The 27,500-nt window shown below is 51.6% G+C and overlaps 3 protein-coding genes across 6 annotated transcripts in view; 1 reads left to right on the plus strand and 2 right to left on the minus strand.

Moving 5' to 3' along the window:
* The window catches only part of LOC118218851 (G-protein coupled receptor 22-like), a 3,716-nt gene extending 506 nt beyond the window's left edge, over window positions 1-3,210 (plus strand). Inside the window, exon 2 of the mRNA XM_035401586.1 lies at window positions 1,345-3,210. Coding sequence (XP_035257477.1) covers window positions 1,346-2,770 — 1,425 coding nt within the window. The 5' untranslated portion in view covers window position 1,345 and the 3' untranslated portion in view covers window positions 2,771-3,210. The remainder of the gene's footprint in view (window positions 1-1,344) is intronic.
* A 6,554-nt stretch (window positions 3,211-9,764) lies between these two features.
* Window positions 9,765-15,121, minus strand: LOC118218853 (B-cell receptor-associated protein 29-like). The gene is made up of 8 exons (XM_035401588.1): window positions 15,000-15,121; window positions 13,617-13,723; window positions 13,070-13,170; window positions 12,550-12,697; window positions 12,213-12,348; window positions 12,021-12,123; window positions 11,735-11,835; window positions 9,765-11,493 (listed from the first exon to the last, which is right to left on the minus strand). The coding sequence occupies exons 2-8, from the start codon at window positions 13,706-13,708 to the stop codon at window positions 11,455-11,457; spliced, it is 720 nt and encodes a 239-aa protein (XP_035257479.1). The 5' UTR covers window positions 13,709-13,723; window positions 15,000-15,121; the 3' UTR covers window positions 9,765-11,454.
* A 3,443-nt stretch (window positions 15,122-18,564) lies between these two features.
* LOC118218683 (solute carrier organic anion transporter family member 1C1-like) overlaps window positions 18,565-27,500 on the minus strand; it is a 29,226-nt gene continuing 20,290 nt past the window's right edge. For all 4 annotated transcript variants that reach the window (XM_035401271.1, XM_035401270.1, XM_035401272.1 and 1 more), the window contains 11 exons: window positions 27,475-27,500; window positions 26,452-26,598; window positions 26,095-26,193; window positions 24,828-25,076; window positions 24,045-24,209; window positions 22,951-23,146; window positions 21,912-22,080; window positions 20,613-20,785; window positions 20,079-20,143; window positions 19,243-19,360; window positions 18,565-18,962 (listed from right to left, as the gene is read on the minus strand). The exon at window positions 27,475-27,500 is cut by the window's right edge and continues 96 nt beyond it. In XM_035401271.1, coding sequence (XP_035257162.1) covers window positions 18,593-18,962; window positions 19,243-19,360; window positions 20,079-20,143; window positions 20,613-20,785; window positions 21,912-22,080; window positions 22,951-23,146; window positions 24,045-24,209; window positions 24,828-25,076; window positions 26,095-26,193; window positions 26,452-26,598; window positions 27,475-27,500 — 1,777 coding nt within the window. In that variant the 3' untranslated portion in view covers window positions 18,565-18,592. The remainder of the gene's footprint in view (window positions 18,963-19,242; window positions 19,361-20,078; window positions 20,144-20,612; window positions 20,786-21,911; window positions 22,081-22,950; window positions 23,147-24,044; window positions 24,210-24,827; window positions 25,077-26,094; window positions 26,194-26,451; window positions 26,599-27,474) is intronic.

Below are 27,500 nucleotides of genomic sequence, written 5' to 3' on the forward strand. Positions count from 1 at the left end.
CCTTCACTCTACACCTCCCCCATTTATGACCTTCACCCTGGACCTCCCCATCTTTCCAGGTACGGAACTGTACAGCCAAGTCATAAATGCAGAAATAACAGCGCAAATGGACTGCCAGCCTCTAAGTACATGTTCCTGTGTCACACGGCAATCCTATCTGCCTTGCGTTTGAAACGTTACTCTCGATAATGATCCTGAAACCACGCAGAGGCTGTTTGGGTGGCGGTATTTCTGTGCACTTACCAAAGGAGATCGTTATGTAATTCTGGCCCAGAGGAGCCATTAATGAGCAGCTTGACTTTGTAGAAAAAGACCAGCAGTTTCCCAAAGTTTACAAAAACGTAGGCTGGTGCGTCCACGAAGCTTGAAATACATGCTCGATTACTTTTGGTTTTTTACCATTTGAAGAGCAGTTTTTTTTTTGGAGTGTTTTTTCTAAATTCTGTCAGTGTTCTAGAACCCCATTGCTTTCGATTACCAGTAGTGATTGTGACATCAGCATTAGAATGTTCAGTTAAGATCATTCTAATCGCCTAATCACATATTTGTGACACCTTAAATGGTAAAACTCCGATACAAGCAGTTGGCTGGCTGCAGGTAGCACACGTCAAACACTTTTTATAAAAACATTTTTTTCTAACCTACTCGCTCAGTGTCCCTTGCAGTGCGTGCAGACAGACACCACTGCAGCTCACTCCGCTGTCCAGGACTACGCTGTGCGGGGTTTAACACCACCACGCCGAGATCGAGCACGCTAGCTGGATATGTCATCTGATAACCTACTTCACCAGGCAGATTCATAACTGTTTGCCGCATGCATCCCAGCATTCTCCACTGGCAGTATTTTGACAACACTGTTTTAAATTGTAGCTCTGCTTATTGTCAGCTTAAGTGATGAACCTTTTAACCATTTACATTGACATTTTAGGCATTTAGCCGATTCTCTTATCCAGAGAGACTAAAAAATCAGAGCAAATGGAGAAAAGGCCTAAATCATCACCATTCCAAGTAGCGAGTAATGAGAGTGCAATGGCCAGGCCCTGACACACATCATTGGTGATAGGTAATCCTGTGTCATGAGAATTAACCTGTGGGAAGGAAAGGTAGAGAAAGGTTTTCCTTTGGGGGTGTAGGGAAATATAGGGCAGACAGGGGAAGATGTGGAAGAGGAGAATGGAAATCAGGGTGGGGAACACCTGCACCTATTGTACTGTAGGTCGCTAACACTGTCAGCTAAATAGTTGTAAATCATTTTCTCTGACTTGCCTTCAAAGAGTGTTCGGGTTTGACGTGAGGTAGAATTGTAAACTCCCCTCTCTCCACTCTACTGCCCCCTGCTGGCAGGATGATGCGTGCCCACCCCGCGCTGGAAGAGGAATCCACCATGAGCAACGTGACCGTGCAGGACCTGGCCGAGCCGGAGGGCGGCGCGGGGGGGGCGGCAGCCGCGCCCTACCCCGTCAGCTTCCGGGCGTCGGTGACCGGCCTGCTGGTCCTGGAGATCGTGCTGGGCCTGAGCAGCAACCTGACCGTGCTGGTGCTCTACTGCATGAAGTCCGACCTCATCAACTCGGTCAGCAACGTGGTCACGGTCAACCTGCACGTGCTGGACGTGACCGTGTGCGTCCTGTGCATCCCGCTGACCGTCGCCGTGGCGCTGCTGCCGCCGGGGGGCGGCGCGCCGCTCGTCTCCTGCTTCCACGAGGCCTGCGTCTCCTTCGCCAGCGTGGCCACCGCCGCCAACGTGCTGGCCATCACGCTCGACCGCTACGACATCTCCGTGCGGCCCGCCAACCGGGTGCTGACCATGGGGCGCGCCGCGGCCCTGCTGGGGGCCGTCTGGGCCGTGTCCGCCTTCAGCTTCCTGGTGCCGTTCGCCGAGGTGGGCTTCTTCAGCCAGGGTGGCGGCGGCGGCGGCGGCGGCGCGGGCCAGAACCGGACGACGGCGGGGCCGGGGGCGGGGGCGGCGGGGGGCCGGGGGAGCCGGTACCGCAGGGAGCCGGGGATGTACTACCACCTCCTGGCGCAGATCCCCATCTTCTGCTTCACCGCCGCGGTCATGCTCTTCACCTACGCCAAGATCATGCGGGCGCTGAACATCCGCATCGGCGCCCGCTTCCACGCCGCGCAGCGCAAGAAGGCCGCCCGCCGGAAGAAGGCCACCGCTGCCGCCGCCGCCGGCCCGCCGGCGGCCGCGACGCAGCAGGACGCAGCCGAGGCCTCCCAGGACGGCGCCGCTGCCGCCGCGGCAACCACCGCCGCCACGGCCGCCGCGTCCGCCACCACCGGAGGAGGAGGAGGACGCAACCCGACGCTGGGCATGCGGGCGTCCGTGTCGGTGATCATCGCCCTGCGGCGGGCGGTCCGGCGGCACCGCGAGCGGCGGGAGCGGCAGCGGCGCGTCTTCCGCATGTCGCTGCTCATCGTCTCCACCTTCCTGCTCTGCTGGACGCCCATCACCGCGCTCAACGCCGCCGTGCTGGGCGCCGGCCCCGGAGCCCCCGCGCCCCAGCTGCGGCTGGCCTTCCTGGTCATGGCCTACGGCACCACCGTCTTCCACCCGCTGCTCTACGCCTTCGCCCGCCAGAAGTTCCAGAAGGTGCTCCGGAGCAAGATGAAGAAGCGCGTGGTGTCCGTCGTGGAGGCCGAGCCGCTGCCCAGCAACGCCGTCATCCACAACTCCTGGATCGACCCCGAGAGGAACCGGACCGTGACCTTCGCGGGGGGCGAAATGCGGCCCAAGGGCCCCTCCTCTGAAGAGGTGCCGTGAGGGGGGGGGACCCCGGGGGCCCCCCTGGACCCCCCCCGCTGCTCAGAGCAGCACGTCCCCTTCAGGAAACAGGGCGCCATAAACTGGACAGCCCTGTCCGAAGCAGGAGCGGTCACTTGTTTATACGCTGTAAATGAAATGCAGACCTGACACGAGCTGGACTGATGAAAGTATTACTTGTGGTGAAATACAAAAAGACTACATGTTCCATAGGACACTACAAAATACGTTGTACATATTGCATGTTTTTTTTTGTAAGGGTAGTAATATAAACTGAGTGCAAAGACCTGTTCATACCATAAACATATATAAGACACATTTAAACATATCGTATAAATATATTATATGCACACAAGCAGACACACACACACACACACACACACACATATATATATGCAGTGATCTTCATAATGTTTGGGACAAAGACATTTTTTTCTCGATTTGGCTCCGTACTCTACAATTTTAGATTTGCAACCAAACATTGCACATGTGGTCAAAGTGCAGATTCTCAGCTTGCATTAAAGAGTATTTTAATTTAATCCATTTTGAATTCATTATGTAGAAATAACAGCACTTTCTATACACAGCTCTCCCACCCCCCCCCATTTCAGAATGTCATGTTTGGGACAAATGGCTTCACAGGTGTTTCTGATTAGTCAGGTGTGTTCAATTGCTTCTTTAGCACAAGTATAAGAGAGCTTTCAGTATCTAGCCCTGATTCTAGGCTTCTGATTGCCTTTGGAGTCTGTTATTGGCGTTCGTCAGTATACGGACCACAGTTGTGCCAATGAAAGCCAAGGAAGCCATTATGAGGCAGAGAAATATGAAAAAAAAAAACAGAGGCCAAACCACAGGCTTACCAAAATCAACCGTTTGGAACATCTAAGGGCTAAGGAAGAACTCTAGTGTTTACGACTGAAGAATTCTCACCATAATAAAAGAAACACCTTTGCCTGGCACATCCTTCAGGAGGCCAGTGTGGATGTGCCAGTGACTACTGACTGCTGACGACTTCACAAACAGAGGCTACAAACTACAGAGGCTACACTGCAAGATGCAAACCACTTGTTAGCCACGAAAACGGGATGGCCAGGTAACCGTCTGCTAAGAAGCACCTAACAGGGCCAGCAGAGTTCTGGAAAAGGTCTTGTGGACAGATGAAAACAGATGAGACCAAGATTCACTTGTATCAGAGTGATGGGAAGAGCAGAGTGTGGAGGCCAAAAGGCAATACCCAAGCTACAAAGCACCCAACCACATTTGTGAAACATGACGGTGCGGGTGTTATGGTTTGGGCATGTATAGCTGCTGCGGGTACTGGCTCACTTGTCTTCATTGATGATGTAACTGCTGACAGCAGCAGCAGAATGAATAGGACAGGTGTGTGGGGGTTTTTCTTCATTATGGTGAGGCAGGTCTTCCTTGGCCTACCAGGCCTTTTGTGATGACTAAGCTCAACAATGCTCTCTTTTTCCAAGAAATGATGTTCCAAACATTTGTTTTTGGTAAGCCTAAGGTTTGGCTTACATCTCTCACTGGTTTATTTCCCCTATTCCTCATAATGCCTTCCTTGACTTTCATCGGCACAACTCTGGATCTTATGCCAAACATTATGGAGCTCACTGTGTGTCAGTGTGTGTGTATATGCATTACACATAGATGCACACACGTATACATACATACACACACACACATATATATACACACATATCCACACACATATAGATATGTATATATAGGAATTTCTTTTTATAATAAAGACCCAAACATATAAGGTCATCTGTGTTCCATCATTCAAAGGGGCTGACAAAACTGTTATAATAGACTTACTCCTGTCCATGTACCATGTACCCTCTGCACTACATATCCCATCTGCCACTTCTGTGAGAACGCTCAGAGGCTCAGATCTGGTCTGCACGTGAGGAAAAAGATTAAAGCCAGCGCGCGTACCGGGGCAGGCCTGCTTCAGCTCAAAAACAATAACTAATCTGGGGTTTGGCAGTTCGCAGCAATTTGTTTCCGCAGAGAGCTGAGCCTTCACAAGGTACAGTACACTGGGGCCCGAGGGGGGGGCGGAGCTTGTCTGACCCGGCTCGCCGCTGCCATTGGCTAACCGGGCGCGAGGAGCCAGCGCTCGGCCTCCCTTCCCTTAACGCGGGGCCTCTTACTGAACGCTCCCCCGGCTGAAAGGTCTGCGGGTTCGTGCGGTTCCCCCTTTTCGATCGGCGGCCAATTTAGGTCTCCAGGAAGCGAGCTGCGCGTGGCCAATCGATCTTTTAGATTAGGCCCTCTGACGCTGGAGCACACCGAAAAGCAGCAGACTCCAGCACCCCCCCCCATCACCCCATCACCCCGTTCCTGCGAGAGAGAGAGAGGACAGGGAGAGAGACGACAGGGAGAGAGAGAGAGAGAGAGAGAGAGAGAGACAGACAGAGACAGAGAGAGAGAGAGGAGGGTGAGAGACAGACAGATAAAGAGAGAGAGAGAGAGGAGAGGGAGAGAGAGATAGAGAGAGATAGAGAGAGAGAAGGACAGACAGAGAGACAGAGATAAAGAGAGAGAGAGAGAAGGACAGGGGGAGAGAGAGAGAGAGAGGAGGGTGAGAGACAGACAGATACAGAGAGAGAGAGAGAGATAGTGAGAGAGAGAAAGAGAGAGAGAGTCTTCAAATTGTATTAGTCCGGCCTACGCTGGGACGTAATTCAGCTTGATCTTGCGGTCATGGGCAAGAACAAAGGGAGCTGCTGACCGCGCAGCACCCGGGAGTCCAGACTGACTGCAGGTCGCGGCCAATCGGAAACCCTCGCTTCCGAGATGCCCTCGAACCGAGGGCCCGGGGGCGGGGCCAGGCGGACACAGGCGCAGGCGGTAACGTTAGGAGGGGACGAGCACCATCAAACAGCGAGCCGATGATAAATATCACGGCTCACCCTCGCCGGTTCCAGAATAAACGGATGATAAATGACTTAAAAAGAACTTCTACTGGAAACACATTCATTAAAAAAATCTATCGTATTGTCAAATAAGTACACCTCTCGTTTGGTTTCGAAATTGCTTACAAATTGCTTGCTTAACGATTTTTAATTATATGTCATTAGAATTTCTAAAAGGCCGAGGCCTTTGTTTATAAAGTAACACAACAGAGCAATGCATCATGGGATTGCCGGCTCCCCCGGATCCGTTAAGTGTCCCATTTTTCAAGGGGGGCGGGTTTCTCTTGTATCCGGGGGGGAGCCATTTTAACGGTCGGCGACCCGATTCGAATCCGAGACGCGCCCGGACGAGCGGGAAACACGTCAAAGCAAATCGACGGCCACGAAAAAACAGCTCGCTCTCTCCTGAGTGGCCCTTCAAAAAAACTAAACAAAAAAGAAGGGCCTCTTCACACCCTCCCGGTTCCCCCCCCCCCGGCTCGCCGGCTGAAGAGGACGCCCCGCGTTTGAAGTTTTGGACGGGGCGGTGGCGACGCAGCCGGACGCCCGCGCTTTTCCGCGCCGAGCTCCCGAACAATCTCCCTGAGGCCCGCTTCCTGCGTTCGGGTCAGATTTTAAAAAAAACTTTCGCAAGTCGACGACGCGCTCGGGCTAACCGCTATTCCGGAACGTTCTGCGCCCAGCTCAAATTTTAACTTTCGCTCGGGCTAACCGCTATTCCGGAACATTCTGCGCCCAGCTCAAATTTTAACTTTCGCTCGGGCTAACCGCTATTCCGGAACATTCTGCGCCCAGCTCAAATTTTAACTTTCGCTCGGGCTAACCGCTATTCCGGAACATTCTGCGCCCAGCTCAAATTTTAACTTTCGCTCGGGCTAACCGCTGTTCCGGAACATTCTGCGCCCAGCTCAAATTTTAACTTTCGCTCGGGCTAACCGCTGTTCCGGAACGTTCCGTCCTTTGCTTTCGAAGCTCGAGGACCACGCAGTGAGCGCAGCCTGTGTCGCTCACCTCATAACAAAACTTCGACAAATTTTTCCTAAAAGGAAACGCATGCGTTCTGTGAATAGAGGTCAACATGACTGCATGTACGGCAGGTGGTGTGGCGTTCAGTTTAATTACCGCAAATGTCCGTGCGGTTGAGAGCAAAGTAGCATGAGGTTGCGTGACCAAACTCAACTTCTCTCAAAATTCACCAGCGGTTCCTAACGCAGTGTGGGAATCGGTAAGTACGCAGTAGAATGTCCAGTGTTAATTCAACTCCAGTGCAAGTTAATTCGAGTCCAATAGGGAGCATTATGCACTCCGTACACATTTAACACTGAAAATTTTACTGTGTATGAACAATGAAACAACACAAATACAATACAATACAAACCATTCGATTGTTCACCTTACCGACACATCCTTACGAACTTCTGATCACATCGTAAAACAGAAACGCGTGGCGTAGTTAAACAAACGCAGTGCAGGAATACTGTGTTTCCTGCAAGGCATGATGGGAAATATGCTTTTTTTTTTAAACTCCTCAATCAGAAACCAACGACGTGTTGTTCGACATAGCGAGCCGAGGACGACCAAGCCCTCCCATTTCGGGCGATTTCATCGAGCCGTTCTCTCGTGGGCAGCTTGCACCAACGCACGCTCTGGCTGTTTCACCAAAAAGCGCTGAATATATTTGCATAATACAGGTGAATTAACAATTTAATAGGTTAATTGGTATTCAGACGGCTGAGCTCCTCGGGGGGGAAAGAAATCTCGCAGACGGAACGCGCTCCCTTTCGCGCTGTGGTCGGACGACGGCGTCACGCAACGCGTTTCACATTTCTGACAGAGGACCGGCGATCGGAGTGCAGATGTGATCAGGTTTGGAAGCCCACTCTCCCTCTGCCCCTCTCTCGCTCCCTCTCTCTCTCCCTCTCACACTCCCTCTCTCTCCCTCACACTCACTCTCTCCCCCACTGTCCCTCCCTCTCCTACTCTCTCTTCCACTGTCCCTCTCTCTCACACTTCCTCTCTCTCCCACACTCACTCTGCCACTCTCCCTCTCGCACTCCCTCTCTCTCCTTCTTCCTCTCTCTCCCTCTCACACTCTCTCGTTCTCTCCCACTGTCACTCACTCACACTCCCTCCCTCCCTCCCCCTATCTCTCTCACTCTACCACTGTCCCTCACTCTCACACTCCTCTCTCTCTCCCTCCCTCCCTCCCCCTCCCTCTCCTCCTCTCTCGCCACAGAGCAGCACAGATGCTATCTCAGACGCGTGCCCTCACGGTCCCCAGCTCCCCCCCCCCCCCCCCCCCCCCCCCACCCCGTCTCCGTGGGCAGACGTGCGCCGATAAGACCCAACAAAACACAGACCCTCGGCCGAGACGACACGGAACCAACCGGCCTTCCAATTGCCAGGCATTCCCCTCAGGCGCACGGCCAAAACGCCCTCGGACGGACGCAACCCAACGGGTGTCGTTTTCAGAAATAAAACCGACAGAAAGCCAAGCGCCTTCAAACGCTTCTCGCCGCGTGCGCGTCTCAGATCCGAGAGGGAGAACGAAGCGGGCGGGCCCGAAGGACAGTACCCTCGCTGACGCGCGGCCGCGAGGCCGGTTTCAAGTCTCCGCGTCGCTTCCCGCGCGGTTCTTAACCTCATCTGCCTCAGTAAACTCTCCCTAGCAGTGTAAACGGATAACACACGTGGCAGGCCAGCGCCCCCTGCTGTCCGGGAGGTCCTGGAGTTCCGCCTTTCCTCGCGACCCGCGGCCATCGAGTGCAAAATGTGTCACAGAAATAGAAGAGAAGATTAGAGTACATAAACACAGAAAACACAAGATGGCCGACACTAAAGCATGGAGAAGCCAGAGGTGATGTCGTCGAGTTGGCGTGTTGGCGTGTAGTGTACCACCACCTGTTGAGGCAGAACACCATTAATCCTATCTGGAATTCATTCGAATAAAAACTGATAAAGTATCACAGTTAACTTGTCAGTAGGTTAATAACATTGTCATAAACAGTCATTGTTAATACAGTGCTGGGTTGTAGAATCATATAACCTTACTTCTCTTGTAAGGTTATATGATTATATAAACCAGCCCTGTAATATTTTAATGAATACAATTACATGAAGATAGTAATTATCAATCAGGGGTGAGAGTTAACAGAAAAACAGGCCCATAAATGAACGAGGAATGTTTCTAAAGAGCGAACGTTGAGAACAGATCTCTGACGCGGTCACAGTCAAGTTGAAAACGGGGCTCCAGCCAAGTCAAGCGTAGCCCAACAATTCAATAATACATACCTCTGCTTTACAAAAGACGGGTACCAGTCGTTCACGGTTAGCGGCGGTAGCTGAAAAGCCTGAGGACTGGAACTCAGGCTGCTGATACGCCAGCGCCCCCGTGTGGCGTAAAACGCCGTTGGCCGGCAGCAACATGCCGTCATCACCAAAACCCGATCCTTCAGACGGGTCTGACAAGGCCGCGCGAGACCTAAGAAAGCATTCGTTCACTTATCTCCCCGTTGTATCGGAAGAGGGTCAAAACGTTTCCCCAAAATTCATTCCGTTTGCTGAACCCGGGCCGCAGATCAGCCCCACTCACCTGGGCCGAGGTCTGCAAAACGCCTCGGAGCGCTGATCCAGGATCAGTCTCTTCTGTCCGTCCGCGAGCATAATCATCATCAACTATAAGCCAAAAGGCTGAACCGACCACCTTCTGATATTCTTCATAAATGAGGGACCTGGTGTTCCAGAGTTAATTGTCCAGTGTTAAATCAACTCTTACAGAGTACATTTGGTCCCCATCGGACTCGTATGTTCTCGGTTACAGCTGAAGTTACACCGGACATTTTACTGCACCGGTCCCCAATCAGAGGGACAGAATGAATAACTTGCAGCTGCATCGGATTACAGCGCCAGATTTCAGCACCCGAAGCCTACAGGCTACAACACAGCGGCGATTTAGCAACGCCTGTCAACGGAAACGCGCTGAACCGACACCCATCATCCATTTCAGACACGCGTTTCGTACGACAACAATGAAACACCGTAATGATCACAGTATTAACACGTTTATTTTCAAACACAACTTTATTTTCTCAAAGAATCCAAAATATGTCATTTATGAAATAAGGAAATGTACACAATTTTCTTAAACGGCAAAGTATATATATATATATTTTATTTATTTTTTTCCTCATTATTTTGAGGACCTTGTGGTACTCCTGTGGCCCCCCCAGACATTCTTTGAGGGCCCCTGCTATAAGGCACTTCGGTATTGGAGGTCTTCAACCCTCGGTAGTCCATCCACAGGTATAGTGCTAATGTTGCTATCAACGTAATAATATTGAGAGTATATACAACAGAGAGGACCAACGCTAGTCTGGGAGAGCCTGGCAGTTTGCTGCGTGTCTGAATTCACCTTAAACTCTGCAGATGTGGGAAACCAGGTCAGGAAAGTTAACCGTGTGTACAGACCATACTAATCAAGCGCCGAGTCCACAAGGCTCTCCGGGACCAAGGTTATCATCGAGGAACACAAAAGAGCGACCTTTCCGGGTTCATTCCGTACGTTCGCGCTGGTACCGGCTGGGCATTCTCGGGCGCAGAAAATTAAGAGAACGCCGCCGCCGTCACTTCCCGCCCGCGATGGTTTCAGCAGCCGACCGCGCGGGAAACAGGAAACGGCGGGCGGGAGTCGGATGCGCGCCCGCCCACCCTGCGCTTCCTTCCGGGTTTTCCGCCCGCCCGCCCGCGGCGAACGATCGAAGGGATCGGCGGCGCGCCTCGGAACGCTTTCGCCGGCGGCTCCGCGCTGCGATTCGCTGGAAGTGGCCGTGCGGTTTCCAAAAACCAGGTTTTTGATTGGCCGACGAGCTCAGAGCTCAGCTGGGAACAGGAGTGCCCTCAAATTTCAGTCACACAAGTTATACGTGGGATTATAAACATATGAGAGAGAGAGAGTGAGAGAAAGAGAGATATAGAGAGAGAGAGAGGAGAGAGAGAGAGCGAGAGAGAGCTTCAACTTATTCTGAAGCGCTCACCCGTGAACCAAACACACCAGTGCAGTTTTCACAGCTTGCTATTTTTTTTTCTTCTAAATCAGGTGCATGCACATTGCCTTGTGGATATCATTAACGCACCAGTATACACGCGAATAACAAAATCGTAATCGGCGTAAAAAAATAAAATAAAAGGAAAAAAAATAAAAAAGAGCACGGGAGAACGCGCCCGGGAATCGGAGCGACGGAATCGAGCGGGTTGGCGGTCGGTCGATCGTCGCGCTCAGGAACGTGCACGAGCGCGTGCGCGTGCTCACAAAACGCGTGAACACACACGTACGTTTAACATTAACATTTAACGTTTAACTGTAAAAACATCATCGTCATCATCTGTAAACAGAACTTTGGAAAACGTCGCGAAGAGTACGGCTACGTACCGTAGCTCGACTTGCTCTGAGACTTTGAACGTAAAAAAAAAACAACAAAAAAACAACAGCTTTCTTGCCGAAACGTTTCGTAAATGTTCGGAAATTAGACGAGAGGCTGTCTGCTTGTTGGGTCGCAGTGGGACTGAGGGTGTTGGCTCAACCTGCTGCTTGTGTGTGTGTGTGTGTGTGTGTGTGTGTGTGCGTGTGTGTGTGTTGGTCTCGTGTGGGGTTGCAGTACGCATTGGGACGTAATGTATGAGACTGACGCGGCCGTCCTGCTTTCTTGTCGCGCGATTGGCTCGCTCGTAGGGGGCCGCGGGCTACCTCCACCTCTATTGGGCCTTCTTGTCTCCCGCGTCCTCGTGAAGGTTCTGGAAAACAGGAAGTACAGACGTCAACCCAACGCGAGGACCAGCTGATTACGGTGACGTAATAAAGAGGGGAGGGTTCATGATGGGTGTGTGCCTGTGTAGCGTGTCTGTGATTGTGGTGTGTGCGATCGGCGTGCTGTGTGTATGATGGGTGTGGCGTCTGTGTATGTAGGATGTTCACGCCTTCATGTGTTTACAGTGTGTGAGTGTGCGTGTGTGAGTGTGTGTGTGTGTGGCGTACCTGCAGTTTCTGGTGCTCTATCAGGAGCCTGTCGTACTCCTTGGTCAGACCCTCTGTTTGTTTCTTCATTGCCTGCATTTCAGCCTGAGACTTCTTCAGGGCTGCAGAGAGACACACCTCTGAGCAAAGCACAGAATACACACACACACACACACTCACACGCACACACACACTCACACACACACACACACTCACACACACACACACACACACTCACACGCACACACGCACACTGTTGCTGGTGATCGTCCGTGTGCCACTCGGTCAGGGGAGGAGGATTACCCACCATCCCTTGCGTTCTCCAGGTCCTCCGACAGCTTCTGCACCTCCTTCCTGAGCTCCTGCTTCGCCTCCGCGCTCCCCTTGTCCACCTTGCCGTCCTCCAGAGACTGGGGGGGAGAAAGGAGCGCTGACATCACTCCCTCCTCACCAACCTCTCTTCCCCCCCCTCACCGCCAACTTCTCCCCCCCCCCTCACCCGTTTCAGCAGTACGTTGTCCTCCATGTATTTCTTGGCCGCTTCGTTGGCTCCGTCCACCTGGGTCTGCAGGGCGGCGCCGTTGAGCAGCGAGGTGGCCAGCTGGCTAATCAGCGTGATGATCCTTCTCAGCACACTGTCTCACACACACACACACACACACACACACACACAAAATCCGTGAGCCTTGCAAGGTTCATCTTTCAACGCTTGGCATGTCCAACCAAACGCTTTCCCTGAGTTTTAGCACAGAGTCCTCTCCCCTGAGATGCACATTAAGATGAGATGCACGGCTAGCTCAGTACCGCCGCTGGCTGACAGGGGGCGCCGGACTCACAGCCAGAGGAAGAGGGAGAAGCCGGAGATGTAGAGGTTCCTCTGGGCCCGGAACAGCTTCATGTGCAGGTGGTCGAACATGTTGGGGTGCAGCTTGGAGTCCTTGCCCGCCTGCGCCCCCGAATACTTCCGCACCTCCCTCACTGCGTCTGCGGGGGGCGACAGAGAGCTGGTGAGAGCGGGCCACGGACCGAAACGCGACCGTGATCGCCGTGAACAATCAATTCCCCATCAGGACCTTCTAAAACAGGCATTTGTCTTTTACTCGCAAAAATGTTCCCCTCCCTTCCACCATCTTGGTAAGCGGTCTTCTAATTACATATATTCTTTACACTATTTCCTTTTGCCTTCCCGACGGTTTTAAAGCACTTTTCAGGCTCATTAACCTCGGTAAGTACTTGAGAAAGCTCTTTCTGCAATTAGCGCGCCGCAGAGCTCTCAACAAACGCGACCACCATCACGTGACGCAACAACATTAGCCGCGCGGGTCGGGGGGGGGGGGGGGGAAATCAGCGGCTCACCGAGGAACAGGACAATGAGGACGATTATCATGGTCAGGAAGCCCTTGTTCCAGAACCCGGAAAGCCTGTTCCAGATGTTCAGCCTGAACACCGACTGCCATCTGGAAAAAAAAACAAAAAAAACAAACGCAAAACAGGAAGTGAAATTAGGGGTATGAAATCTGAAAAAATAAAAAAAGAAATACATCAACAAAAACATTTTTACCTCAACACGAGTAATCGTTCTTCTACTGTAAACTGTCTCAGGGTGTTTGGAAAGGACTTTAAATAAAACAATTATTAATATTATTATTATCAAATTGAGATGCTGCAGTTATGAGACAATGCCGAAAGCCTAAAACTACTATTTTGGCTTTATTTTAATAGCTCAAACAAAATCCTGCATGCAATCACATTAGGAGTCCCCAAGGCCAAGTTTGAGACACGCTTATATAACAACGAAAATAACGACAACATTAACAATGGCAGTTGTCATTAACATCGGCGTTGTTAATAAAGATACGAATAGCGCTACGGCTGATCATTAATATCCATCACACCGTGGTACCTCTGGGGGGAGACGAAGGGGAGGCAGAGGATGAGGAGGACTCCGATCTCCACGTAGAGGAAGAGGGCCACGGCCGTCCACTGCAGAGTCATACTCACTCAGCGAGTCTGGCAGAAGGAGGGCAAGGGTGAATCGACAGCTAAACAATGAATTTGCAACATTCTCACGTTCATGTCTCTCACTTATGATGCGCAGCTATCTCAGAATCTTATTATATCTCAAACTAATGTGCGCTTGCACACACAGGCTTTGCTCACGAATGCTTGTTATGAATTTGCTATGAATAGGCATTTTTATCAGTTTTGTTTGTTTAATAATTTGAATACCCTGCTTGCGGACGAGGTTAACGTAACTCCGGGCAGGCCAAAACGAAGCATTTTTCCAATCGCAGTCACATTCCCTCTAGCCCCGTGCACTGCAAATAGCCACAGATGCCATAGCTGTCACCTCACCACATTTTTTGGTCTGACCTCACCACATTTTTTGGTCTGAACTGGTTTTAAAAGAAAACCACCCTGAGGCTGTCCAGGAGCAAGAGTGAACAGCACTGTTTCAAGAACATTGCTAGTGTTAAAATATCATTTCCCCGGGTCTTTGCATCACCTGACACGGGCTAAAGAGTGAACAGAAACTCAAAACACAACGAGACCCTGTTTCAGACTAATCCCCTAATGCAATCCTCGGTTAGCTGACAAGCCTGAACAAAGTTCATTGAAGAGATCCCTTGCTTGGTATTGCATCAGTGGAAATTCATCATTCGTTTACCACATCCTGCCGCCGGCCAAAAAAAAATGGTAGCAGGCTAGATATACAGTTGAACATCCGATCCTGTTAATTGATTAAGGTGAGGTGCAAGCACCCTGAGTAGGTCCAAGAAGACTAGGTAGGCAGTGACGTAGGCTATGTGACATTACAGTACATCCATCAGTACAAGCATTGTGTCATTATTCCCAATTAACAAATATATGACCAATTCCAATTAGCTTGACTGGAAAGAACGCTACTTTGTTGGTAGGTTAACGTTACTCGTGCTACTCGCAAGCTACTTCAGAATTTACTTCCGTTCTCGCCTCCACTTTCACATATCCTGGTTTGGCCAGGTCCTCTTTGCTGTTGAGGTTCGCTCGCCGCTAATAAGCTAACTGTACACTAGAATGTATTGTTAGCGTTTAAACAGCAAGCCACATAACAATACGTTTCTATACAGTAACGCTGGCTGGCAACTTAAGTGAAGTTCGAGACGTCATGATGAAACCAAACTAGCGCAGAGCATCCTGACAAAGTTCATAACGACTTCGCTTGCAAGAACGCGCGCTAATTTTAAATTCACTAGTTAACTACCAGAATTTAGGTTAGTTAAAGAAAACTTGACGACATACATACCTCCTGTTCACTATTTTCAAGAAGGATGCTGAAAGCGTAATAAAAGCGTCTGCCACCACAGCCTAGCTAAGTTCGCACAGCTTCCTCCTCCAGTAGCAGCGCGAAATAAGCCACGGAAGTGGAAAATTAGTTCCGGCTACGATCAGGGCGGGACAATTGAAAATAAAAGCAACGGATTAGATTCTGACTCAATAAAAGTGTGGTAAAATTGATTCTTCAGAATGACAGCTGAGTAAATCTAACGCGTTTTCCCTAGGAATCATTGCTGGGGCTTTAACTGCTGCATGTTCAGCCTACTATACGTTAGGAATGACCAGGCTTGCCCTCATACAAAAGATTCTCACTCAAACAATTGCCTTGCCTATAAATCAGGTGTGTCCTTTGCGTTTGTATGTCAGCCTCTGTAGGTTGAAATCCCACGTTTGTGATTTACCCACGAGCACCAAGCTTGTCGGACAGCCATAATGAAGCAGACTGTCGCAGAGCCGACAGATAACTGTATTCACCCGAGCAGAATTTTAGCAGTGCTTCCTCTGCTCATTCGGCTCCTCCGACTGTAGCGTGAGCTGTGACGGATGGGCTTTCGAGCACCGAGTTGTGGACCGGCTCCAAGCGCAAGCGTGCTGACAACACTCGGTCAACAACTGTGGGTTCAGTCCTCTCAAACGGCATTAGCGATGCCCGCCCGCCAGGTTTTCAGTAGCTGGTGTAAGGGAGAGAAGGTTCATTTTTGACGGACTGACAGTTTAATAAATGTAAATAAATAGTGACTGTCTATTAGCACTCTTGTGTGAAAGACTGAGCATACACTGTATACAGGAACAACACAAATAGGGGAGTGTGCGGTACTATAATGTACGCCTTCATGTTCTGCCGTCTCTCAGATACACAAACCCACCACAGGATTCATGTTAGGTTGGCTGAACAACGCCTACACCGAAAACCAAACACGCTGTAAGGGCCTTGAATATTAGCAGCTGTCAATATCAATAATGTTCAACTGCCAACATGGACGAGTCGGAAACCTTGCAGGCAGGCACAGAAATTCAAATATTTCAGACAGACAAACCGTGCGACAAATAAAGAAGCGCTCAACGAGGTCGGTTTGGTGACAAAACTTTATGTACTGAAATCAAAGTGTATCAGGAGGCATAACAGTGTCTTAGTATACAATACGAGTTAACAATACAATGAGGTAATGCACAGGTCATACACTGCACAAATGACTGCTCCCAAGAGCATCGGCGACCGCTTCTTGTACGACTTCCTGTACAACTTTCTTCTTCCAGAATCCAGGTAGGTAGCATGATTTCAAAGTACAACAAATTAGTAAATTGGCAAAGTTTAAATGTACAGGATAAATATAAAAATATACAAAAGGGCGAGGGTACATACAAAATACAATTTATAAAATATAAAAAAAACGTCTTCCTATAGGAACCACCTTCCTATATCCATCTCAGATCACATATAAAAACGTCAGACAGGATTATTAGAGGAAATTCTCAACCAACTGGCCCAAATCTAGAACTTTGGTGGTTCGTCAAAGGCAATTTTCTGCAAGGTATGTAACCAGAGGGGACAACGTTGCATTTTCATGACGTCGGCCTAAAAATCTTATGACAACGTTTGCTACAGGTCCGCAGGGACCGGTCTTAGGTGCTTGAGTGTCTTCAGGTTTTCTACCTGAGGTATGTTCAACTACACAAATGTTTGCTAATACGCTTAAATGCTTCCTTTACTTCCGCCAACTCGGAGAGCTCAAAAACAAATACTGGCGACCCGACGGATCTAGCTACTGTAGCTATACGCATGCAACAGGGAAAAATGGCACTACGTCACACTTCGGAATGAACACTATTGTAACCGGAAGGTAGTTCCTCATCGCTGTTTTTTCATCAGGTCAGCCGCTAGCCTTCAGCGCTACAGCACAAGTCGCTCTAGCACTAGCAGGCTAGTCACTTTAGCGCTAGCACGCTAGTCGCTTTAGCTCTAGCACGCTAGTCCCTTTAGCGCTAGCACGCTAGTCGCTTTAGCGCTAGCACGCTAGTCGCTTTAGCGCTAGCACGCTAGTCGCTTTAGCGCTAGCACGCTAGTCGCTTTAGCGCTAGCACGCTGGTCCCTTTAGCACTAGCACACTAGTCACTTTAGCGCTAGCGTGCTACTGCGCACCTCCGAGTCAGGAGGACCAGGGTCGTTCCCCAAACGTTCTCCGCTCTCCGGGGGGAAGCATGTAGCGAGGAAACTACGGGCCTGGTTTACCAAGAACATTAGCGTTAGCGAAACCTTTCAGCGCGCGCAAAACCACTAACGCAACCGAACGAATTGCTGCGAAACAAATACCCTGACCGATCGCCGGTCGCGTCGTTGGTTTTGCGCGCGCTAGAAAGGTTCTGCGCGCGCGTGAGGTCTTAGCAAAGTCGAACCCGATGCGCTTCATAGCGCTACATCGAGCTATCTCGCTCAAGCTGGGTAGCGAGCCGGCCGTTGCAGCTTCGCAAAAGGCTTGCATCATCGCTTCAATTACCCTTCTCCCTCGAGCTGTGCTTAGCGTGTGTGGATCCAGTAAAAATCCATCTGGCATTAATTATTCAGATACTTCCACATATTTATTAACTGCTCTCGTGGCCGTAGGCTACCGGGCCCCGACCGCGCGCTACGTTTGCGGAGAGGCTCCGCGGAACGCTAAATCGCTCGGCCGATTCCAATTCAGGCGCGGCGCTTTCCTTCCGCGAGCGTTAGCGCAGCCGAACGCGCCTCGGAGGTTTTTTGCGCCGCGGCGCGGACCCGACGCCGGGGCCTATGAGGAAACAGGAAGCAGGAACAGCTCACTAAACCAACTGCACCAAAACGGCAGGATAGTTGTGCAGTTTCATAAAAAAGACTATCACAAGGGACTACTGCTGAGGTAAAAACTCTTTTTTTCTTTCGTTTTTTTTTTTGTTTTTTTTTTACACAAACCTTTTGATAATTCTTGTTAATGAAACTGAATACAAAAAACTTCTTTGCTACAAAGACTTCATTTTTTTTCTCTCTGGTAAAACACACCATGTACATTCAAGAAGTATGAATGATATCAAAAGAACGGTTTTATTTCACATGATCTACAGGGTAAACTGAGTTAGTTTGTGCTCTGAGAGTTTGCTTGACAGTGACCGGGTTTTCAGAGTTTGTGTGTGTGCGCGCGCGCGTGTGTATTTGCATGTGCGCGTGTGTGTGAGTGTGTGCATGCGCACGCATGTGTGTGTATGTATGTGTGCTCACGTGGGTGTGTGTGTGAGAGTGTGTGTGTGTGTGTGTGTGTGTGAGAGAGTGTGTGGGTATGTGTGTGTGTGTGTGAGTGTGTGTACGCCTGTGTGCGTGTGTGGCAGACCTGGGTCAGATACGAATTTGTTTTGGATTTCTGTGCTCTATTGATATTGATCTCGCCTGGTGTAAACTGAGCCTAATTTGAGTGTGTTTAATTGGTTCCAATGCACCAGACAAGATCAGTAAAGCGCCGAAAAGTATTTGAATTCAAAACGCGTACGCATTTGCCCCAGGTCTGGTGCGCGGGGCGGGGCGGGGGGGGGGGGATGCCCTGCGCGTGCGTGTCACAGCCTCGTCTCCCTGTCAGGGTCGCGGTCCGAGTTCCGCGCGGGCGGCGGCTGGCGCTCCGCGGTCTGAGCGGCGTGCCCGTCGCGGTCGGGGGCGCGGGCGTCGCCGTCGGGGGTGTGCGCGTAGCCGTCGGGGGCGTGCGCGTCTCCGTCGGGGGCGTAGGCGTCGCCGTCGGGGGCGTGCGCCAGGCGCTCGCAGTGCAGAGACCCCGCCTCCTCCTTCTTCAGCGGCTCCACCTCCGAGCCGCCGTTGGTCAGGGCCGCGCCCTCCTCCTTCTGCAGGTGCTTCTGCAGCAGCAGGAAGCCCGGGACGCACAGGAAGAAGGAGAAGGTCCGCAAGCCCAGGGACAGGCCCAGGTACGCTATCCTGAGGGAGGGAGGGAGAGGGAGAGAAAGAGAGGGAGGGAGGGGGAGAGAGGGAGGGACGGAGGGAGGGAGGGGGAGAGGGAGAGTGTGAAGGGCAGAATAGCATCACCTGTCATTTACTAGAACAAAGGCTGTCTTTGTTCGGGGAGCACCTGGCAACTGAAGGAAGAAGAATGTAACTTCATCGCTTAGGAGGTTCCTGAAAGCCTCTCTCCCTAGGCAAGGCTATGGCTAGTTTCTGTGGCTGGGCTATGAGCACAGTGACTGTGTTTAGGGGGTACCTGTAGGCTGTGGTGTTATAGATCCTGCAGGCCCCTCTCCCTCCACACCTCTTGTGGCCCCACTTCAGGCACGTGGTGTCAATGATAGCACCAAAGTATATTGGGGCTGGGATTCCCGCTGTGGAATCATAACGCAGTGGCCGTCAGTTAAACAGAACGGACACACAGGCACAGACACAGAGGTACAGACTCAGAGGCACAGACACACAGGCACAGACATAAAGGCACAGACACAGAGGTACAGACACACAGGCACAGACACAGAGGTACAGACACGCACAGACACACACAGGCACAGACACACAGAAGCACAGACACACAGAGGGCATGTTATGCAAGAGGTACAACCACAGAGGCACCATTGAAAGACATTGACCCAGCAAGATGGGCTGTGCTCTCACATACAATAAGACAAGCACTTGTTTGGATGAACCAAGCATTTTCAAATGGATGACTTAATGGTTGTATTGATCGACTGACCGACCCCTGTGGGTCAGATTGGTTCAGTTTGACACACTAATTGCCTTTTCCTTGTATGTGTGTATATATAACTATCTGGACAGTGATACCGTTTTTGTTTTGGCTCTGTACTCCAGCACATTGGATTTCAAACGAAACAACGAACATGAATATAATCTGTCCAATTACTTTCGATCCCCTAAAATGGGGAACTCCGTATAAAAAGGGCTGTAATTCCTACACGGATCACAGGACATGGACGTAAACGCCCCTAAATCAAAGCTACACCTCACATTAAAGAGCAGCCCGTCCGGAGCCGGCATGGTGTGAATAACGTGCGCGTACAGCGCACGTCCCCTGAGGGCGACGAGGCTCACCGAGGGTTCGGATGGTCAGCGTGTGCACTCCCAGCGCGAGGGACTTCAGCTCCGGCTGGATGCTCCTGCGCGGAAACAGCGGCGCGCGAGGCCGTTAGCTACGGCGTCGTCGGCGGCGGCGTGTCGCGCGCGTGCAGAAACAGGAGGACATTTTGCAGGCGTGCTAGCGCTAAAGCGAGTAGCGCGCTGGCGCTAAAAGCGAGTAGCGCGCTAGCGCTAAAGCGAGTAGCGCGCTAGCGCTAAAGCGACTAGCGTGCTAGTGCTAAAGTGACCAGCGTGCTAGCGCTAAAGGGACTAGCGCGCTAGAGCTAAAGGGACTAGCGTGCTAGCGCTAAAGGGACTAGCGCGCTAGAGCTAAAGCGACTAGCGTGCTAGCGCTAAAGGGACTAGCGTGCTAGAGCTAAAGCGGCTAGCGTGCTAGCGCTAAAGGGACTAGCGTGCTAGCGCTAAAGTGACTAGCGTGCTAGAGCTAAAGCGACTAGCGTGCTAGCGCTAAAGCGACTTGTGCTGTAGCGCCGAAGGCTAGCGGCCGACCTGATGAGCAGCATGTAGCCCGGCGTCCCGCCCAGCGAGATGACGAAGGAGCTGACGACGGACAGCGCCAGGAAGTAGGGGAAGATCTGGCCGCAGCCCTCCCGGTCCGGGCAGTGCCCCAGGGCGGCCGAGTGGTTCCCGGGCCCCCTCACGCACCGGCAGTCCTCAAAAACCTGGGGAGGGGGGAAGGGGGGAGGGGGGGGGGACACCGAGCTGAGTCACGGTCGCATCAGGCAAAGCCACAGCCGAGGCTACTTACACTGACTCACTTTACATTACGCTCATTAGGCAGACGCTTTTACCCAAAGCGACGTACAGTAAGAGCACACCGAAGGTCATTGGAACAACTAAAGAACACGAGTCCGATAAGGCACAACACTCATTATTATCACAGGTATCTGTAGCAAGAACATTATTTCAAAATGTATTGCCAAAGCAGTCCCTTTTCTGCAACATATTCCTAATCCATTGAAATGCGATATATTTTGAAGGCCGGAAAGAGCTGCACTTCACAATATATGCGATAATGTACAAATTATGGATGCATTCATATCCTGCAATGTATTTTTGATCAAAAATGAATTGTTCAGCTATTTTTTATTTGTTTGTTATATTCATATTTTTTTCAATAAATTGTCCAAAACAAGTTCAACATATATTGCAATATATTACTTTCTGTAAGGGCAGCACAAAATTCATGGTCTAGCACAGCTCTCTCTTTCCGATTCAGCATTTTATTTTAAAGGAATCAGCCGTTCGCTTTGCATCAAATATTCGAAATGAAGGCTGCTCTCTGTCTCTCTCTCTCTCACAGTGTTCCTCTCTCTCTATCTCTCTCTCCTTCTCTATCTTCCCCTCCCTCCCTCCCTCCCCCCCACTCTCTCTCCCCCTGCCTCCCCCCTCTCTCCTCCTCCCTCCCCCCCTCGCTGTCTTTCTCTCTCTCTCTCCCCCCTCACTCTCTCCCCCTCCCTCCCCCCTCTCTCTCTTTCTTTCTCTCAGTGTCTCTCTCCCCATCCCCCCTCTCTCTCTCTCTCTCTCTGTGTGTCTCTCTCTCTCTCACCATGTTCCTCTCTCTCTCTCTCTTTCTCTCAGTGTCTCTCTCCCCCTCCCCCCTCCCCCCCTCTCTCTCTCTCAGTGTCTCTCTCCCCCCCCACCCTCTCTCTCTCTCTCTCTCTCTCCCCCTCTCTCTCTCTCTCTCTCTCTCTCTCCCCCCTCTCTCTCGCTCTCTCTCTCAGTGTCTCTCCCCCCCCCCCCCCCCCCCTCTCTCTCTCTCTCTCCCGGTGTCTCTCTCTCTCTCACCGTGCTCCTCCCCGATCCGCGTTGCGACTGGCAGCCCGCCAGGCAGGGCGAGACGTACGTTATGGCGCCGGCGCCGCCGCACACCGGGTCCCAGTCCTTTCCCGAGCACGGGCAGCCGGCGTTGCAGTCTGCAAACAGCGACCTCTCATGGTAAGAAATTCCATCCACTCTTTTTTTTTTTGCGTTCGTATATATATGAAAAAAGGAGACAATAAACCAGCAATTAGTCACTAGCATCTACCGGAGCGTGGCATTGTGAAGTCAAATGGAGGAGAGAGAAAAAAAAAACCACTAAATGTAGATGACATTTTCTAGAACGGACCTCCGTAAGTGGCGTATAACAGCTTCACGAGCAACACACAACTTTTATAAGCACCACATCAAAAATGAATAAATGATTATGCCAATGACCGCACGGCTATTTACGGTTATTGACGTCGACATTACACATGAAATCTCTGCGGCACCTCATCTCAATGTATCTTCGGCTGCTGCCACTGGCGCTAATTCATGAGAGTCTGTGACTTGGCACAGTGCGATAGCGCGCATCAGAACGAAAGTCACCTTTATGCCAACGCTACAACCATTTGTATCGAGTCAGCGGCGGCCCGACCTAGCCCCCGAAAAAAACCCCCTGTGAATTCCGGCAGGACGCAAATTCGCAGAGTCACCCTCTCTCTAAAACGAGTCCCGCCAGCCGCCAGCTATTCGTACATTTTAGCCAGTGCAGACGGTCTGCGGGTCTGCAAACCGACCAATCACCAGTGAGAATTCCCTGTCAGCTGACACCTGACTGCTGGGCTTTGGCAGAGTCCGGTGCTGTGTTCCAAACTGCACACTTGTGTTCTATCTACAGGATCGCACCGTTCTAGATAGAACGCAAGTGTGCACTTTGTAACACAGCACCAGACTCTGCCAAAGCCCGAGCAGTCAGGTGTCAGCTGACAGGGAATTCTCATTGGTGCACTGGTGCACTGGAGCGCCGCCGATTGGCCCGGTGAAGGCAGGCCCGGGGAGGCGGGGCTTCCTGCGGACCTACCCCTGGTAGGACACGGTGATGCCGGCCACCCTGGAGTTCTCGCAGCCCATGGCGAAGAAGAAGAGCGACAGGAAGTAGCCCAGCAGCGACGTCCCGAAGGCCAGCTTGGCCGCTCCCATGATGCTCAGCTTCAGCTTCTTCATGACCACGCCCCCCAGGAACATCCCCAGGGCCACGGCGGGGATGTTGACGGCTCCTGCGGTGACGGAAACACCTGTTCAAACGGACGCCTTCCCCGGTGGACGTGGGGGGGCGGGGGGGCGGGGGGGGTGGGGGGGGGGGGGGTTAGGGGGGCGAACAATCGCTATTCGGGCGGGGCCGGGGATCAAAAGGCCAGCCTTCCTCGCCGACGACAGAAAAACATCTTTTGATGGTGTGAGAAAGCATTGTGTTCTCAGGCCCCCCTGGGTCCTCCGCTCACACAGGGGGGTGGCGGGGTTGGGGGGGGGGGGAGCGGGTAGCCGCGCGATCGCTTAAACAGAGGCGTCCGGCTTCCGCGCGGCGGCGGCGGCAACGGCAACGACCCCCCCTCCCCCTTCCCGACGCTTCTCCCGCGGCGCGCTAGGCCGCTCGCGCCCGAAGATCAAAAGGGGGGCCAGCTGCCCGACGAGCCCCCCTTCTTCTTCGCCGGGGCCTCCGAGCCCCGGGCGTTTCCTCTTAAGAAAATAAAACCCGCCGCTTCGCGGAACGCGTCCCCTGCCAGACGGCTAATTCACAGCGCAGATGTCTGCTTTCACAGCCAGCACGTGATTTACATATTCCCTCATTACATATGCGCACTCGTGTACAGTCGTAGCAGACTCTATAGGTAGCATACACAGTTCATATCATGCAATGATGATAATAGTGTGTGTGCTAACTGTATGTGAACGAAATGAGCCTCTTCTTAAAATAAAATGCAACTTCCAGAAAACGGAAATAAAGTATTAAATCCAATTCAAATTCTATTATTATTATTATTATTACTATTATTATTATTATTATTTTACACAATTATAGAGGTAAGAGACCAAATCTGTTAATATAATGAATACCGTACACCGAAGAGCTGAATGCCGTCAGTAGACAGGGGAAGCGAAGGCGATCTGGCGTACCCATTAGGAAGTTGGCTTTGGACGCCGACTGCCCGTAGTGCTGCTCGATGTATTTGGGTTTGTAGGTCACCATGCCGATGAGGGAGTTGAACTGGATGACGGTGACGCAGAGGTAGGTGAAGTACACCGGGTTTCCCATCAGGCTCTTCAGCGACGGGATGAACTCTGACAAGGGGGAAGGGAGAGAGCGACGGTCACCTTCGCCGCCGTTGCCGTTGTCGGCGTACGGATTCATGAAAGCCAAGAAGGCATGTAAACTGGCCACCAGAAACCTCCGTCTTTAACACTGCCCGGGATTCCGCAATGCTCATTTTTCTGCAGGTCTGTAGCAACTGAGCATGCTTTCCTTTATTTGAGCAAGGACCACCTATAAATCTATACATCCATAAAAATGACAGGTAGCAAGAAATCACAGCATGCACAGATTTTTTTTGCTGACGGTTTTAAACCTTCGAAGAGCAGGTTTATCGGAATGTTTTTTTTGCTAAATTCTTATACAGTGTTCTAGAACTCCATTGCTTTCTGTTACCTGTAGTGATTGTGACATCAGCATTAGAATGTTCAGTTAAGAGCATTCCAGTGATTGTGACATCAGCATTAGAATGTTCAGCTAAGAGCATTCTAGTGATTGTGACATCAGCATTAGAATGTTCAGTGCAGAACATTCCGATCCCATATTTGCGATGTGACGCCTTAAAGGGTTAAATGGTGAATCCTTTGTGTCTGTGCCTTGTGTCTGAGTGAGACACGGAGCAGACAGCCCTGGCGGCGGGGGGGCTGTACCTTTAGCCATTTCCAGGAGGCTGGCGGCTTCGCCGGGCCGATACTTCTGCCCCAGGTGCGAGGAGCCCTTGACGAAGCGCGCCTGCCCGGGGGAGCGGCGGGAGTGGTGCCGGGCCGCCGGCGCGGGCAGCGACTTGGGCAGGAACCAGAAGGGGATGGCCGACAGGAGGGTGATGATCCCCGCGACGATGTAGCCCAGCCACCAGGCGCCCACCCAGCGAGCGTCGCTGGGGGTGATCGTCACGCTGTCTGTCGGGGGGGGGGGGGGGGGGGGGGGGGGGGGGGGGGGGGGGGGGGGGGGGGGGAGGGAGAGAGGACACGCAGAGCAAAGCATGCTGGGAAGAGAGCTCACAGTGCGAGGGGAGAAGGAGGAGCAGATGGGAGACAGCGGAGAACAAAGCATAGAGAGAAAATGTGGAGTCTGCAGCAGGGAAAGACCCCGAGGCATGCTGGGAGAAAGAGTACAGAGAGGCTGAACACCAAACTACAAATCCTAATTAGGGCAGGAAATCTGGCTTTTATACTAACATAGAAGTAAAAGAGATGGGATGCTGTCTGAAAAACAAAGAGACTGTTCATTTTACATTCATTTATAGGTGTGTCTATTTATTCTCTGAATATCACAATGTATCACCTAGAAACCTTTGAAGAGCAGGTTTTTGGAATGTCTTTTCAAAATTCTTAGTCAGTGTTCTAGAACTCCACTGCTTTCAGTTACAGGCAGTGATTGTGACATCAGCGTTAGAATGTTGAGGTAAGAACATTCTAATCGCACATTCGTGATCTTACACCTTAAAGGGTTAATCGGTGTTTCCCGTTCCAGTGCAAGAGGTTTTCACGAGAACAACTGCGCTCAACAGAACCGGCCAATCAGAATGACTAAGCCCGGCGGCCATTTTTATATTCGAGCAAGCGGGTCAGCGATTAGAGGAAACGACAAGGGGATGGACAAATGGAGCACGAGCAGCTGGCACGGGTCTGCATCAAGGCCGAAACAAACGCGCCTCCGCAGGGCAGCGCTCGTTAAGACTGAGCACGCTCACACCTGGGGAGGGGAAGAGGAAGCCGGTTGGAGAAAGGACTCCGGGTCGGCCGGACGGTGCGTTAAAGCGCGGACAGGGGAAACAGCAAGCTGACAGGAGAAGCCCTAGCCTGGCAGGGCTCTAGGTTAGCGTACTGAGGTGTAGCTGCTGTGCTCTACAGAGTGGGTGTAACCTCTAGTCTGGGGCCCCTCCAGGTCTAATATATCTCTCATATCTGGACTCACCCATATCTACAAAGCCAATGTCCACGTAGAGCTTGGCACAGAGCGACCCCAGCAGGTAGCCGAACACGGGGCCGATGATGGACACGGTCTGAACACAGCCTGGCGGCGAAGAACGAGAGATGGGAGGAGGAGAAGAATTAGACACGGCGTAAAACGCAGCAAAACAAACAGCAGTACAGGGTTATTTTCTTTCTCTCTCTTAAAACATACTGTAGTTATAATTGGCTGATTCTCGAACCGTGCAAGAGCACGCAGACGTGAGTAAGAGGAAGACCCCCCCCCCCCCCCGAGAGCAATTAGCGTCTTAAAGTTCGGGGCGGGGGGGGAGACGTCTCGGGGAAAAAGGAGCGCGCTTACCGATGTAGAAGGCGGCGTTGTCCTCCTGGGCGAAGTCGTCGATGTACGATATCCCCAGCGGCTGGACGGGGGTCTCGCCGATCCCGCGCAGGACGTTCCCCAGGAAAACGTAAAACCACATGGAGAGGCTGGACTCTCGCTCGCACCCTGGCAAAAAGGGGGGGGGGGGTGGGGGGGTGAAGGGGAGGGGGGGGGAAGGGAGGTAATTGTAAAAAACGACAACAAAACACGCGACGCCCAGCATTCGGGCGAATTCTCTTTCGGTTTCTTCGGAAAGGCCCTCTGACATGTCAGACGATGTCCGCTAAAAAACGTTCACGTCCCCAACCCACCCCCCCCCCCCCCCCCCAAGCGAGGAGCGCTCCTTGTAGTCCTTTGCGGCTGCTGCCGTGTGAGACGCCTCGGGCTGGGAGTACAGTCAGCTTAATCCCGCCCTCGTCCACAATTAAACTTCAGTGGTTTTGTTTTGTTTGTTTTTTTGTTTTTTTCGCTTTTCTTCACTAACATTCAAATTTAAGGACGAGTGTCGATGGAATCCGAGCCCCCCCCGCCATTCACTCCTACACCGCGCTGCTTTCTCTAAGCTTATGGCCGGGAAAGTCCGATTCAGATTCTCAGAATGGATCCATGCTCTGTCGCTACATATCGGACAGTAATATCCACAGGCCATTTTAACCAAGCTTGTTAAACTTGGGAAATTGCGTGATGGAAACTACCATTTTAGGCACTTTAGGCTACTTTAGGCTAATGGACGACGTATTTCTTTATGCGATTTTTGTGTCAGAGCTCAGTGAATGCCGAAATTATTAATGCCATTCATTTGCCGAACGCTCTTATCCGGGGTAACCTACAATTTGAGAGAATGTGAGCACTCATCCATTTTATGCTATTAATTACGACAACACAGGCACCATAGAAAAGAAACTGAAGCCCCTCCCCCCTCCCTTCTCCCCCCGCCCCCCCCCCCCCCCCCCCCAAGGTTAGAAGACCAATCAAGGAGCGCTGAGGGGCGTGGCCTCCTACCTGCACTGGGCATGACATGGGCCGAG

This window comes from Anguilla anguilla, chromosome 19, assembly GCF_013347855.1.
Source record: "Anguilla anguilla isolate fAngAng1 chromosome 19, fAngAng1.pri, whole genome shotgun sequence".
Taxonomy (NCBI): Eukaryota; Metazoa; Chordata; class Actinopteri; order Anguilliformes; family Anguillidae; genus Anguilla; species Anguilla anguilla.

Excerpts from the sequence above, each read along its gene's own strand:
- LOC118218853 (XM_035401588.1), bottom strand. The coding sequence starts at position 13,708 with ATGACTCTGCAGTGGACGGCCGTGGCCCTCTTCCTCTACGTGGAGATC. Across the intron at positions 13,171-13,616 it reads CCCTTCGTCTCCCCCCAGAG|ATGGCAGTCGGTGTTCAGGC; the intron begins GTACCACGGTGT and ends TTTTTTTTCCAG. Across the intron at positions 11,836-12,020 it reads CCTGGAGAACGCAAGGGATG|CCCTGAAGAAGTCTCAGGCT; the intron begins GTGGGTAATCCT and ends GTCTCTCTGCAG.